Consider the following 15,541-nt stretch of genomic DNA (forward strand, 5'->3'; position numbering starts at 1 on the left):
CACACTTGCATGACTGCACATTTACACATTTGCACATATGCTTCAGACTGCTGAACTGCTGAAGCCACAAATAGACTCTGTACCACATTTGTATATTACACGGTTGTTGCTGCACAAACCAGCACAAACGTAGCACAAACGGTTGGCACCAATTTCGTCTGATTTGAAGAGGGTGGGGGGGCCAACTTCAATCAGGTTTGTAATAATACTCTCCTGGATACCGTGAAATAACACACTGTCTATTTCCCCTGCATTGTCTACATTGTTACATTGTTTTACGTCGTTTACATTCCAATTGTTTACATAAATTGCTGCTGCATCTGAAAATTAGTGCAATTTACTGTGATTTTTCAAGCTGTATGCAAATGAAATTCCGTTCTGTACGCACTTTGTGCATACAAAATGACAAATAAAGCTGTCTATGTCTATCTTTATGGTTTCGCTGGGGGGTGCTAATAGCCATTAGCCACTTCCTTGTTTCATCCCCTGCTGTGCATGTGCAGTGTTGTACTTCCGTTGTTATTATAAATATACACTAAGACCTTAATTTACTAACAAACTGAGCAAAAAGCAAGCATAAAACATAAAACAACTAATATGCCAGCAAGACGTGATAATCTTTCATAAAAACTTTGTATGCAACCAGAGTGAACTACTCAGGTATAAGTTAAAAAAAGTCAAATAACCTGGCTATGCATCTTTAAATATACAACGGGAATTGTTATATGCCTTAAATCCCCCGTTTTTGGAAATACCCTTGTATTTCTAGGTTCTGCAAATGTATAATTAAACAAATGTGTGCAGCTGTTAAAATATACAAAGATCCAGGGCTGTTTCTACTGGGGCTCCCCAGACAAAGGAATAAAAGCTTAAAGTATAACTTACCCTGATGTAACAGCATAACCCCACCCCCAGAGAAATTCTAAAAAATGCTACCAAGGTAGGCTGTGCCAAGAGACCCTGAGGTGAAAGGCTTACCCCCAAATTCCACATCCTCTATGACTGCTCCTTTCTATTCACATAGGTGCACGTATTATGGAGCAACTAAGTTGTTATTTTAATTAATGTTCCACATTCTACGTGACTTCTGCTTACGACACCGTCAGCGAAAAAGCTCTCCGTTGTTCAACGTCAAAATATGGAAGAAGTCCAATTTTCTGCTCCGTTCCGGTCCAGACTCCTGTAAAGTCAACCCCACAATTGCAATCGTATCAAACAGGACAAAGAACGCTAACAACATTCGGTTTGTCAAAGTAAAATAGGATAATGAAAGAATGGTACAAATTTAAACATCTTTTTTAAATATTCCACATAATGTTGACCCTTTTATTTAAATACTCGATGCAAACTACTGGTTTTTCACTAAACAAGGAAGCATATTTGTCATTTATTATATATAGCCTTTGTATCTAAGTTTTTGATGGCCAATGTAGTCACCTATACTTGAAGTAAAACTATGCAGTCAATGTAAAATTAGCAACAGATAACTTTTCAGATTCTATTGAAAAAATGAAAGATGAAAAGTTTGTTTTGTTTCTGGCTCCTTTATATCCCTGTTTTTGCATAAACTCGTACCTCTCGCGCATTCTCTCCTCAAGCTCCAAAGACCTCAGAGTGGAGCAAGACAGAGTAACCATGGATGTAGTAGGCCTTTCAAGGAGCCTACTAGAATGGAGTGGATGCGCACAGGAGCGGAGGATGGAGAACCTGGGGGTAAGTGTGGGAATGAGCGATGGAGGTCTAGCGGGGCTGCGGTTAGGATGAGGGAAAGTGACATGTCGAAACACAGAGAGGGAACAGGGCGACATTGGTGGATTTGCCACGGTTCGGTCATTTGAGGTGGAGGATTTTTCACCCGCCTCGTCACTGGAGGTTGAGAAAGGCTTTGTGGAACCCAGTGGGCTAGAGCCTCATCACTTTGGGCCGATGGCTAAAGGCACTGACTCGGCGATACCCAAAGCTATCGCTGCCAGGGCAGTGGAGGACAGAATTGGTGCTGTTTCTGCTAAAGTGATGTGAGCAGTATCATTGATAACATGGGCTAATGTTCAAAGCAGCAACAAACACTGTCAATGTCCTTGAGTCCAACTCCTGAGTCTGATTCGCCACTGGATCTACGGGGCGTGAGCCTGACTGATATACTTTTCAATTCAATTCAATTCAATTCAATTTTATTTATATAGCGCCAAATCATGAAACATGTCATCTCAAGGCACTTTACAAAGTCAAGTTCAATCATATTATACAGATTGGGTCAGATTATACAGATTGGTCAAAAATGTCCTATATAAGGAAACCAGTTGATTGCATCAAAGTCCCGACAAGCAGCATTCACTCCTGGGGAACCGTAGAGCCACAGGAAGAGTCATCTGCATTGTACATGGCTTTGCTGCAATCCCTCATACTGAGCAAGCATGAAGCGACAGTGGGAAGAAAAACCACCCATTAACGGGGAAAAAAAACCTCCGGCAGAACCGGGCTCAGTATGAACGGTCATCTGCCTCGACCGACTGGGGTTACAGAAGACAGAACAGAGACACAACAAGAGAGACAAAAAAGCACAGAAGCACACATTGATCTAGTAATCTGTTCTACATTAGATGGTAGTAGTGGGTGAGCCGTCTTCTCTGGATGATGTCACAGTTAACAGAACGCCAGACCAGGTGTACCTACTATGAAGAGAAAAGAGAGAGAACAGAAAGTTAAAGCAGAAATGACAACACATAATGCATAATTGAAGAACAGTAGAACTCAATATAGTGAGAAAATTAGATCCTGATATACTCCAGTAACCTAAGCCTATAGCAGTAAAACTATAAAGGTGGCTGAGAGTAACATGAGTCACTAGTTATAATTTTTGTCAAAAAGAAAAGTTTTAAGCCTAGTCTTAAAAGTAGACAGGGTGTCTGCCTCACGGACCAAAACTGGGAGTTGGTTCCACAGGAGAGGAGCCTGATAGCTAAAGGATCTGCCTCCCATTCTACTTTTAGAGACTCTAGGAACCACCAGCAGACCTGCGGTCTGAGAGCGAAGTGCTCTGTTAGGAACATACGGGGTAATCAGAGCTCTGATATATGATGGCGTTTGATTATGAAGGGCTTTATACGTTAGAAGAAGAATTTTAAATTCTATTCTTGATTTAACAGGAAGCCAATGAAGGGAAGCTAAAATTGGAGAAATATGATCCCTCTTGTTGATTTTCATCAGAACTCTTGCTGCAGCATTTTGGATCAGCTGAAGGCTTTGAACTGCATTTTGTGGAATTCCTGATAGTAAAGAATTACAATAGTCCAGCCTTGAAGTAACAAATGCATGGACCAGTTTTTCAGCATCACTCCTGGACAGAATGTTTCTAATTTTGGCGATATTCCGGAGGTGAAAAAAGGAAACTCTGGAAACCTGTTTAATATGGGATTTAAATGACATGTCTTGGTCAAAAATAACACCAAGATTTTTTACTTTATTACCAGAGGCCAGTTTAATGCCACCCAGATTAAGTGATTGGTTAAGAAGTTTATTTTTTGAGGACTCTGGCCCAAAGATTAAAACTTCGGTCTTGTCAGAATTTAGATGCAGGAAATTTAAAGTCATCCAGCTTTTGATGTCATCAAGACATGACTGCAGTCGAAGTAATTGATTGGATTCATCAGGATTTATGGATAAATATAGCTGAGTATCATCAGCATAACAGTGGAAATTAATCCCATGCTGTCTGATAATTTTGCCTATCGGAAGCATATATATAGTAAAGAGAATTGGTCCAAGGACTGAACCCTGTGGTACTCCACAAGTGACCCTAGAGTTTGAGGAAGATTTATTATTAACATGAACAAATTGGAATCTGTCTGACAGATAAGATTTAAACCAGCCTAATGCTTTCCCCTTAATCCCTACAGTATGTTCAAGTCTTTGTAGGAGAATATTGTGATCAACTGTATCAAACGCAGCACTGAGATCTAACAGGACAAGTATAGACACAAGTCCATTATCTGAGGCCATGAGAATATCATTAGTGACCTTCACCAGAGCTGTTTCAGTGCTATGATGAGCTCTGAAGCCTGACTGAAACTCCTCAAGTAGGTCATTACTTTGTAAATGTTCACAAAGTTGATTAGCAACTACTTTCTCAAGAATTTTAGATAAGAAAAGAAGATTAGATATAGGTCTGTAATTTACTAACTCATCTTGATCAAGAGAAGGTTTCTTAAGTAAAGGTTTAATAACAGCTACTTTCAAAACCTGTGGTACATATCCATTTACTAAGGATAGATTAATCATGTCTAAAATAGTGCCACTGATCAAAGGGAATATGTCCTTAAACAACTTGGTTGGGATTGGGTCTAACATACAGGTAGAAGGTTTAGATGAAGCTAAAATTTTAGATAGCTCAGAAAGCTCTACTGCTTCTAAACAGTTCAAACACTGCGCAGATTCTAAAGATTCCTCCAATGCTGCCTCACTTACTGAGGACGAGGTAATCATGTTTGGGAGGATGCCAATTATTTTATTTTTAATGGCATCAATTTTATTTATGAAGAATCCCATAAAATCATTACTACTGAGAGCTAAGGGAATGGATGGATCAACAGAGCTGTGGCTCTGGGTAAGTTTGGCAACTGTACTAAAGAGAAATCTAGGATTATTTTTATTCTCTTCAATTAATGATGAAAAATATGCTGCTCTAACTCTGCAGAGGGTCTTGTTATACAACAATAGTCTGTCCCTCCAGATTAAGTAGGATTCCTCTTGGTGTGTAGAGCGCCATTTTCTCTCCAATTTCCTAACATTGCGCTTCAAGGAACGCAGCTCTGAATTAAACCAAGGAGCCAGCTTCCTGTGAATAATCACCTTCTTTTTCAAGGGAGCTACATTGTCTAATGCAGAACACAATGAGGAAGTCACATTGTTAGCAAAGGTATCGATTTGTGAATGGGAAGAAACAGCAATGCTGCCATCTACAGGGCATTTCTGCAATACTGAGGATATTAAGAAGGGGACAGACTCTTTAAGTTTTGATACAGCATTATCCGATAAAAATCTACTATAATGGAACCCTCTTTTGGGGGTGGAGAATTCAGTTAGATTAAACTCAAATGTTATTAAAAAATGATCAGACAGGACAGGGTTGTGAGGAAATACTGTTAATTCTTCACAATCAATGCCATATGTCAGCACAAGGTCTAAAGTATGGAGCCGAGAGTGCGTCGGTTCATGCACATTTTGAGCAAAACCAATTGAATCTAGGATAGTTTTAAAGGCTACACTAAGGTTATCACTTTCAGTGTCAACATGGATGTTAAAATCACCCACTATAATAACCTTATCAGTATTTAACACCAAATCAGATAAGAAATCTGACAACTCATCCAAAAACTGAGTGTAAGGGCCTGGTGGACGATACAAAACAAACAGAAGAGGTTTTATTGCTTTGCAGTTTGGATGAGGGAAACTGAGGGTTAAATGTTCAAAAGAACTGTAATTATTAGTTGGCCTGGGACTAATTAATAAATCAGACTGAAAGATAGTTGCCACTCCTCCTCCTCTTCCCACAGATCTGGGAATGTGGAAATTTGAATAACTGGAGGGGGTTGACTCATTTATACTAACGTAGTCCTCTTGTAGCCAGGTTTCTGTGAGACAAAACAAATCAATCTGATTATCAGAAATTAATTCATTAACTAACAAAGTCTTTGGAGGGAGAGACCTTATATTTAATAGACCACATTTTATTATTTTATTTTTAGGTTCAAGGTGAACCATATTAATTTTTATTAGGTTTTTATGATTTGTTCCTTTTAGATCAGTTTTTGATCTGTTAAGTTTTGGCCGTGGGAAAGACACCGTCTCAATAGGATAATGGGTGGGTAACAGTAAAGAAGCTGCAGAGAGGTGTGTTAAACTACGGCTCTGCTTCCTGGTCTGGACCCTGGGTTGTCAGCGTTTAGGAGAACTAATAAATCCGGCCAGATTTCTAGAAAGAAGAGCTGCACCATCCAAAGTAGGATGGATGCCGTCTCTCCGGATCAGACCAGGTTTTCCCCAGAAAGTTCTCCAGTTATCAATGTAGCCCACGTCGTTTTCTGGACACCACCTAGACAACCAGCGGTTGAATGATGACATGCGGCTAAACATGTCATCACTGGTCAGATCAGGCAGGGGACCAGAGAAAATTACAGAGTCCGACATTGTTTTAGCAAACTCACAAACCGAAGCAACACCAACTTTGGTGACCTCTGATCGGCGTGACCGGGTGTCATTACCGCCAGCGTGAATAACAATTTTGCGGTATTTACGCTTATCCTTAGCCAGTAGTTTTAAGTAGGATTCTATGTCGCCTGTTCTGGCCCCTGGTAGGCATTTAACTATGGTCCCTGGTTTCTTTAGTGCCACATTTCTCATTATGGAGCTGCCAATGATTAAGGTCGGCTCCTCGGCGAGATTGTCGCTCAGAGGGGAAAATTTATTAGAAACGCAGATGGGTTGGTGGTGATCTGGGGTCTGTAATCTAGAGCTATGCTTCCTACGAACTGTCACCCAGCCAGCCTGGTTACCAGGCTGCTCGGGTGCTACTGCTTTAGGTTCGCTACGTGAAGTTACTCTATGCGGCTCCGCGCTAGCAAAAGAGCGGCTATCAGCTGGTTTTTCAACAGCACGGAGCCGGGTCTCCAATTCTGACACCCTCGCCTCCAAAGCTACAAAAACACTACATTTATTACATGTACCATCATCACTAAAGGAGGCAGAGGAATAACTGAACATCTGACACAGAGAGCAGCAGATAGGAGACTTAGTCAGACACGGAGAAGCCATTATGAGGCTAAGGCTTGGCTAGCGCTAGGCTAACGCTAGGCTAAAGCTAGGCTAACGCCCTATTATCACGCCAAAGAACAAACCGTGTGAAACACGAGGAGTTCCCAAACGTGATGAGCAGCCACAGACAATGTTTTAAAAGTGCTTATGTTTGGAAACAGATGTTACAGCAAAGAGGTTTAAAGATAAAAAGCGAGAGAGCCTGGAGCAAAGCTCCGTCGTTCACACAGCAACAACAGGAAGTGACAGAATACGCCTTACCGCAAACAGGAAGTCCCCCCCTTTTATCCCCCAAAAACTGGGGCTATGATGACGAAAGCATGTACCATTTGAACTAATAGGAAATTTTTACCTGTAATAGCCACCGTTCAACCCTAGGTGGGCAGCACTAAGACAGTTTAAAGGAAAATATTGCAGAACCAAACAAGTTTGACTGTCTGGGTTTTGGGCAACTGAGCTGCAAGTCCTGTAAGAGTAGTGCATGGTAAAGATGGAGGACGGAGCTAGGACTTCTGCTGCTAAAGAAGATATAACTTTATTTTCTTTAGTAGAACAAAAACAAAGTCATTCTACAATTATATGGCTTCTGAAAATCAAGTTTTTAACCAGAGCACCATCCTCCATCCTTAATCACATCTACTGATGAAGAAGAAGTAAAAAGCAGAAGCAGCAGCCCATGGGTATTTGTATTATCAGATATCTTGTTCAGCTGATGCGGATTATTAATGACCACTTCCCTTGTTAAATAAAAGCTGCAAAACTGCTGGCTTCACAGGCTCAATGTGATCGGCTCACTGTGATCCATGCACAACCTCGGGTATTTTGGCTTTTATCAGCTTGCATGAGTTTTATTTCATCTGAAATCCAGGGAAACTTCCGATAGACTCACATACTATGTGTTACCAACAAGAACAAACACAGTTGTTTAAACGAACAAATGGTTTTATTATCTTTAAAATATTCCATCTCCTCCTTCTGGTCAGGTATTAACTTTCTTTAATAATTTACATGTAGTGCAAACAAGACAAACTTTGCTTATGAAAATCCTGGGGCGGTGTCTGCCTTACTTAGTAGCACATTCAGCCCTGTGAATTTAGATCAAATTCTCTTCATGACATCCAGACTACTCAGACTGGTGAGTTTGTCACATTATTTATTATTATTTATATTTGCATGGTTATTATGAGAAAACATTAAGTATTACAGCAGCTTTACAATTTTAATCAGGAGAATTATATTTAAATTTTCATGTTTTTAAATGAAATGTTTTAGTTATTTTGAGTCATCTAAAAAGTGACGTAATGTAGAAAAAACAAAGGCAAAGACAAAATTTGGATATTATGAACATGCAGGAATTAGTTGATGCAAATGTGGTCTAAATAGCAAAAAAGAAACTTTATAGACATAGACTAAAATAAGCTTTTTCTCTCTTCTCAAGGAAAACCTTGAGAAGGCCTTTTATTTAATACCAAGATAAGATGAAGTCTGTGTGTAGATTCGTAACATAATTGCAGACAGTAAGCATACAATGCATTTTAGATTTGCTCTTCCAGTATAGATGTTAGTTCCCAAAACAGTAGAATAAATCCAAAGAAATACAAAGAGAATGTAAGGAGACAACAACTTTTTCTGGTCTGCAGAAAATTTAACAATGGACCATCGTTTCACTCGGATGACTCTTCTGTTCTTTGGTAAGAGCTCAAACACAACTCATATTCCATTGTAAAGATAAAAAGTGCAGCTCGTTGTGAGGCTTCATTTTTTGTCCTAAAACCTGAGAGCATTGACGTTTCCATTCCATCCATCCATCCATTTTCCAAACCGCTTAATCCCTCATGGGGTCGCGGGTGCCTATCTCCAGCGTTCACCAGGCGAGAGGCAGGGTACACCCTGGACAGGTCGCCAGTCTGTCGCAGGGCAACACAGAGAGACAAACAGGACAAACAGCCATTCACACCTAAGGACAATTTGGAGAAGCCAATTAACCTAACAGTCATGTTTTTGAACTGTGGGAGGAAGCCGGAGTACCCGGAGAGAACCCACGCATGCACAGGGAGAACATGCAAACTCCATGCAGAAAGACCCAGGGGTGTACTCGACCCCAGGACCTTCTTGCTGCAAGGCAACATCCTCGGGTGTTCCCTCCTTTATGAATACATATGACTTTTTACTGCAGTTATATAATTAATTATTTACCTAAAGGAACTATACCTGTTTCTAAAAAAATTAAAACCATGAGTGAGAACAGTTTGGCTTGAACTGTAAGCCCCGCCCCATATGGTTTTTGCCCCATGAGAATCCTCGACATATACAAGACTAACCACACGCCCTAAACTCGTGCACAATCCTCCGGAGGAAACGAGGCTTCATCTTGGGATTTTTCTTTGTTTTCTTTAACATAAATGGCTGCGTCTCAGGCAAATAATATATTCTTATGAAAATGGTCAACGCACCTTGTTGTGCCATTGGCAGAGAAAAGTGATCCTGGCGCAGGTTGTCCCCAGTTCGATGCTTATTCCTACTAAAACAAAAAGGACTGGACTCGCTTGATCGCATAGTTAGTCAATTGTTATTATCAAATTACATATTTTGATTCATAATACATTGTGTAAAAACCATTTGTCTTAATCAGACAAAAATAAATTCCAGTGTAACTACTTTAAAGCATGTTTGCTATCTGTTGATGGCTGTTTAAATGATTGTTTTAATTTCTTTACACATTTGCATTGTCTAAAATTGTGAACCCTTAATTATAAACCTTTTTTTTTACATTTTTTACATTGTTCAGAATAAGATCAGAATCAGAATCAGATATACTTTAATAATCCCAGAGGGAAATTACTGTGTCAGTACAACCGCCATCACAAACATTTCAGGGTGAGACGATTTACTGAGGCCATGCTTCCAAGTACTCCGCCTTACACGGTGCCCACAGGGCGCTGCCATTACTATGTGGAAAGATAGGGGCCACAATAAGAAGGGAGAGGGAAAAACACATATTTCACACTTTATCCTAATAACAGGATACCATTTGAGATATCAAAAACCTCTGGCACAAGAAGCACAAATATAACGAGACACATAAGCAGAAAGGTTAACATTGGAGACTGTTGTTGTGAGCATCAGTTATGTGTGTCTGTTTGGGTGAAAGTGTTTATATTTCCATGAACACTTTCCAGAGGCCATTGTCCATGATGTTATCAACCAGCCAACAATTCAGAAAGCATCCGCAGATGTCAGCGGGGGAGGAGGGAGCGGGGGAAGAGTTCTGAGCTATCCCGCTATAACATCCAGAGAGTGTTATTGGTAAGGGAGGCATAATCCAAAAACTTTGTTTTTTATGAGGACAAGCTGCACTGACTTTGCCGTCAGCTTTAAGTCTTTTGCTGGCACCAAATGGCGAATCGAATATTCCAAATTAGTTGGGCTTTTCCGCGTTTCACTTCCAGATTTTATCCCATCTCCCCTTGAGTTCAACCACCGAAGCCAGTCCGCTTTCCAGCCCATCCAGCTTTTCGGCTCTGCTCTTCCAACTTCCGAGTCTGTTCGTTCACCACCTTAGTGATCACGTCATATGCAGCCGGTAGCCTGATCAAGGCCAAATGGCTACCAACATCCGCTGTATTTGCAGATACATCAAAAATCCACCAAATCCAATAAGTAGAAATCCAAGTATCATGAATCCAAACATGTATACGTCTCCATGTCCAGGACTGACAAAGTTGAAAGACACACTGTTTTCCATCCAAGAATATAGGGTGTATCCCACGAAAAGAGACAAAATGGGACAGGGCGGGTCCCCCTTACGCTGCCTACCCGTCAACATTTTTTTATCAATAGCATTGCAAGACCAGCTTACCAGATCCATGGTTTTCAGAGTTTCGGGTGATATGAAGAAAGTGCTCAGAAACACAAGACATAGCAGCAGAACCAGGAGAGGGGGGGAGGTTGGGTGAAGAGCAGGAGAGGAGAGAAAAACGTGACCAACATCGAAGAGAGACAGAACAGAAACCTGTGAAAACATTGTTTTTAAAGATCAACTATTTTAAATGAAATTGGACTACGCACCTTCTGAGAAATATCAATTTAGTTTTGTCTTAACTGATCCTTTTTCTTAATCAGAATAATCAGAATAGACAGTGTATTGTTCTATCCTGCAGTCCTGGCCAAAAACTTGTGAGGACAAAAGTGATAAGTGGTTGTTATCTGACTCCCAATTTGTTAATAAATACAACAACACCTGTGCTAGCCATTTATGAAGAATCTTGAGCTTCTTGCCTTTCAGAAATAGTGGTTCCTGAGGTATGGCAAGGAGCTCCATCCTGCTGAATAATCTGACCCCTCTTGCAGTTGGGAATGTTATGGGAGGCAAGGATTTCTTGATATTGTGCTCTGTAAATGTTGCCACCCACCTTACAGATTTCCCTAGCCCCTTCATACCGGATGTAACCCTAAACCATAATCTTCCATCTCCAAATTTGTCTTCTCGGCAAACCGTGGATCTAGGCGAGCACGAGAGGATCATCAACAATACTCGGGATGGAGCTCAATTGATGATTCATCTGACAAATACAATTTTCACCATTTTCTGCTGTCCAGTCTCCTGTCACGCTTTGGACTTTAACCTACGCACCATGGTTTCTTAGCTACCTCTTGTTTAGATTTAGGTTTCTGAGCAGCAATATGACCACGTAGAGCATTCCACGCAAGAACCCGACATACAGTCCTCGTTGAAGCAGGCGGACTGTCACCCACTGCTCCGGGACCTGAGAAGCAGTTGACACGGGGTTGGTTTTTAACCGTCGGACCAGCAAGTTGTCCCGTGGAGTCGCTGACTTCCAAGCTGGGTCTGTCGTGGACTTCATCGGTCTCTTGGAAGGGATCGCAAGCAATGATGGGCTTCAACTAGGTCTTGAATTTCTGCTTTTATAGCAGGCCCCACCTGACTAATCCTGCTCTTTGTTTGTTTCTTTTGTACGCTTCGTGGCGTAGAAATTCTAGTTTGGTCATTGCAACAAGACATTTGACCTGGCAAAAATGGCTTTGTTGATCCTTATCAAAGTATAAAACTTAGAAATAATGTTGTAATTTCAATCTGCTATCATTTAGTAATCTTCAGATCAATATTAATTTCAGCCATCGTTAATGCGATAACTTTTGACCAGGACTGTACGTTACTAAATAAAAACTTTCTGTAAACTCACCCACGATTTCAGTGTCAAAGTGTTGGGCTCGGCTTTATTTGAACATTTGATACATTTGCCAACGTCCAAATCAGCTAAGCTGTTCTTCACGCTGTTGGATATTTGAGTTTGAGCAACATTTGGCCACAAAAGAAATCTGTCAAGTCATCATGTATTACTGTATTATTCCCCATGTCATCATCACACGTTGCTACTGGGTTTGATCCCATTCATATTCAGCTGTGAATATGCTGTTATTCATATAAAATAACTGGGCAAGTTTATTTCTAAAGCACTTTTTAGTAACAAGACGATTAAAAGTGCTGTAACTAACCTCTCTATAACTGTATTAATATATTGCAAGCTTTAACTATGTTCTCCATCAACATTCAGGATTTACCATCAGCGCCTGTTCAATAGTACGGGAGTTTTACTACATCAACATAGCCAAGACCTGGGATGAAGCACAGCAATACTGCAGAGAGAAATACACAGATCTAGCCAAGATTGAAAGTGAAGAGGACATAAGCAAGTTGAGAGCTGTTTTTCCCTACAACTGGGTGTGGTTTGGACTCAGGGACGACCCAAAATCGTGGAAAAACACCATCGGCACTGATGCCAACTCCTGGAGATGGTCAACAACAGGAGAAACTGGAAAAACGAATTACCACTCATGGAGCCCAGGTGAACCAAACTATGGAAACGCACGGGAAACGTGTGTGGTGATGACCAGTACAGGACAGTGGGCTGATCGGAGATGCAACCTGCAACAAAACTTCGTCTGTTTTAAAAGTCAGTAAAAACAAAATTGAGACTTAACCCCTTAAATCTAAATACGGTCCAAACAACAATTCCTGAGATATTTTAAAAAGCCACATCAAGACTCAGTTCAGCGCAGTTCATTTCAAAACAAGTGTAGGGTAAGGTTTAAGACCGAAAATGTAGCAGTTGATTAGGCTATTAGGTTATGAATCAGAAATTATAATCAGTCTGTTTATTAGAATTATTATTTGTTAGTCGAAAAATCAAAAATCAGTGTCAAGAATACATTGAATTGTCATCTTATTGCATACAGAAAAAAATAGACCAGAATCAGAATCAGACATACTTTAATAATCCCAGACGGAAATTACTTAACAATTACGTCACAATATTTACAAGCGAAGTGTTGTGCAATGGAAGGCAGTCATAAATTCAAAAGTGAAGCTATATCTTTTGTGTGTTTATGTTTTCAATTATTTCAATTACAGACATGCATGTCTTGATGAGATCAAAACTTGGATGACTTTACATTTCCTGCTTTTAAATTCTGACAAAACAGAAGTTGTAATCTTTGGTCCAGAGTCCTCAAAAAATAAACTTCTTAATCAATCACTTAATCTGGATGGCATTAACTTGGCCTCTGGTAATAAAGTAAAAAATCTTGGTGTTATTTTTGACCAACACATGTCATTTAAATCCCATATTAAACAGGCTTCCAGAGTTTCCTTTTTTCACCTCTGGAATATTGCAAAAAATACAAATATTCTGTCTAGGAGTGATGATGAAAAACTGGTCCATGCATTTGTTCCTTCAAGGCTGGACTATTGTAATTCTTTACTATCAGGAAGTCCACAAAATGCAGTTCAAAGCCTTCAGCTGATCCAAAATGCTGCAGCAAGAGTTCTGATGAAAATCAACAAGAGGGATCATATTTCTCATATTTTAGCTTCCCTTCATTGGCTTCCTGTTAAATCAAGAATATGATTTATTTTTTTCCTTCTCACATACAAATCAGAAGTGCAGCTCTAAAATCATCAACGTATAAGTTAAAATATAGCACTCAGCCATTAGTGAATGAAATATCAAAATATTAATATAAAATCTGAGAAAGCATTTTGGAAGCAACTTCATTAAAAATGTGAAACACTGAATACAAGTTTTACTGTTAAGCTTTTATCTTTTATTTACCTTTGCAGTTACAGAGAAAAACAAGAAAGAATACGTTTACATCCCAGTCAAGGAAACGTGGAGTTCTGCTCTGACCTACTGCAGGACTCACCACAGAGACCTGGCTTTGATCGAGAACGTGGCAGAAAACGCCGAAGCCCAAAGAGCAATTCCAACAGGAGGCGAAGTTTGGATCGGTCTGTACAGGGTGCCGTGGACTTGGTCCGACCAGAGCCAAACTTCCTTCCAACCCTGGTACTACACCAGTCTGAATAACGTCGGTGGTAAACAGCACTGTGGAACAGAAAATAAGTTGCATCAATGGGCCGATGAAGACTGTAGCGTTAGGAGAGCCTTCATCTGCCATCGAGGTGACATTTAAATGGAAAAGAAACAATTTTGAGCATCTAATCTGTTCGTTTTATTGAGGCTGATAGATTTTCTGTCCAGTTTTAAAGAAGACCACCACTGTGATGATGACGACTGTGAGGATAAAGTATGAGGCTGACATGGACTGGGCTGATCCAGCAATCAGCTCTCAGATCCTCCAGCAGGTAAACCTCCCTGACTCTTTAGTCCATTTAAAAACTGACAGTTGATTAAATCTGGGATTAAATTTTTGTTTTCATGACTCAGCTTGGCGCCTTGCTAACCCGTCAAGGGTGGACCGACTTCAAATTGGGATGGAAGACTCTGCCCAGCAAGATTGACAAAGAAGAAGGCGCAAAATCCAAGTCTAAATCTCATGTGTAACGTCTTTATCGTTCAACCATGCTGCTTGTTTTCTTTCTTATGTAAACTTTCATCTTTTATCTATACACACACACACACACACACATCTATCTACATGTTAAGCTTAGTGCTTAATTTCTCATTGAATATGTAAAAAAAAGTGTTACACAAGCTAGACATTTCCTTTGTCTTTCATTATAAAATAAATGGATAAAAATGTAAACAACTTTCTTTTCAAAGCCTCCTTGTGGAAAACAAGAAAATCTAACAAGCTTGTTGTTCACAGGTTTAAATAGGCAAGATATGTAAATATTTAACCTCTAGGTAAATTCTTCCCTTCTTGTGTCATACTATGAAATTTGATGAATTACTGTAAATTCTTCTCATTTAGTGTTGTTAGTTTTCTTGTTCTTGAATAAAAAAATAACAACACTTTGACACGTTGTATTGCAAAAATGTGTGTGAGTTCATGAATCATTTATAGAGTATTGAATATTATAGTGATTGGTGTGCAATGAACTTTTATTACTAATAGTAACTTTTTAAATATTAACTGATGTGGTTTTATGTTCAAAGTGCAATTAATCCAATTTTTAAATTGAATTTAGTTCATGCATAATGGATTTGGTTTTATGTCAGTGTAATCAGAGAAGGAATGAAAGGCTGGAGTGTTACAGAGTGGTACATACAGACATTTTGCAAGTCAAACAAGTTGTTAAATTAATGTTAAACAACAAATTGCCGCTGCTGCGGTGAATTAGGTACAGTTAGATTTGCAATTCAAAGTACTTCGCATTTCCTAGTTTCTTTATGGCTAGACTGGCATTTTAAGGTGCATCTGTTTTAGTAATGTTTTAATGATAATGCTAAAATGTCATACTGCTGGT

At 39.7% G+C, this 15,541-nt stretch overlaps 1 protein-coding gene across 1 annotated transcript; it reads left to right on the forward strand.

Annotated features, from left to right (window-relative positions):
* The first annotated feature begins 7,915 nt into the window (after positions 1–7,915).
* LOC118557701 (putative C-type lectin domain family 20 member A) lies at positions 7,916–14,304 on the forward strand. The gene is made up of 4 exons (XM_036127872.1): positions 7,916–7,945; positions 8,451–8,501; positions 12,387–12,785; positions 13,952–14,304. Exons 2-4 carry the CDS (start codon positions 8,462–8,464, stop codon positions 14,302–14,304), a joined length of 792 nt encoding a protein of 263 aa, XP_035983765.1. The 5' UTR covers positions 7,916–7,945; positions 8,451–8,461.
* Positions 14,305–15,541: the final 1,237 nt, after the last annotated feature.

This window comes from Fundulus heteroclitus, chromosome 3, assembly GCF_011125445.2.
Source record: "Fundulus heteroclitus isolate FHET01 chromosome 3, MU-UCD_Fhet_4.1, whole genome shotgun sequence".
Taxonomy (NCBI): domain Eukaryota; kingdom Metazoa; phylum Chordata; class Actinopteri; order Cyprinodontiformes; family Fundulidae; genus Fundulus; species Fundulus heteroclitus.

Excerpts from the sequence above, each read along its gene's own strand:
- LOC118557701 (XM_036127872.1), top strand. The coding sequence starts at position 8,462 with ATGGACCATCGTTTCACTCGGATGACTCTTCTGTTCTTTG. Across the intron at positions 8,502-12,386 it reads GATGACTCTTCTGTTCTTTG|GATTTACCATCAGCGCCTGT; the intron begins GTAAGAGCTCAA and ends ATCAACATTCAG. Across the intron at positions 12,786-13,951 it reads AAACTTCGTCTGTTTTAAAA|TTACAGAGAAAAACAAGAAA; the intron begins GTCAGTAAAAAC and ends TTACCTTTGCAG.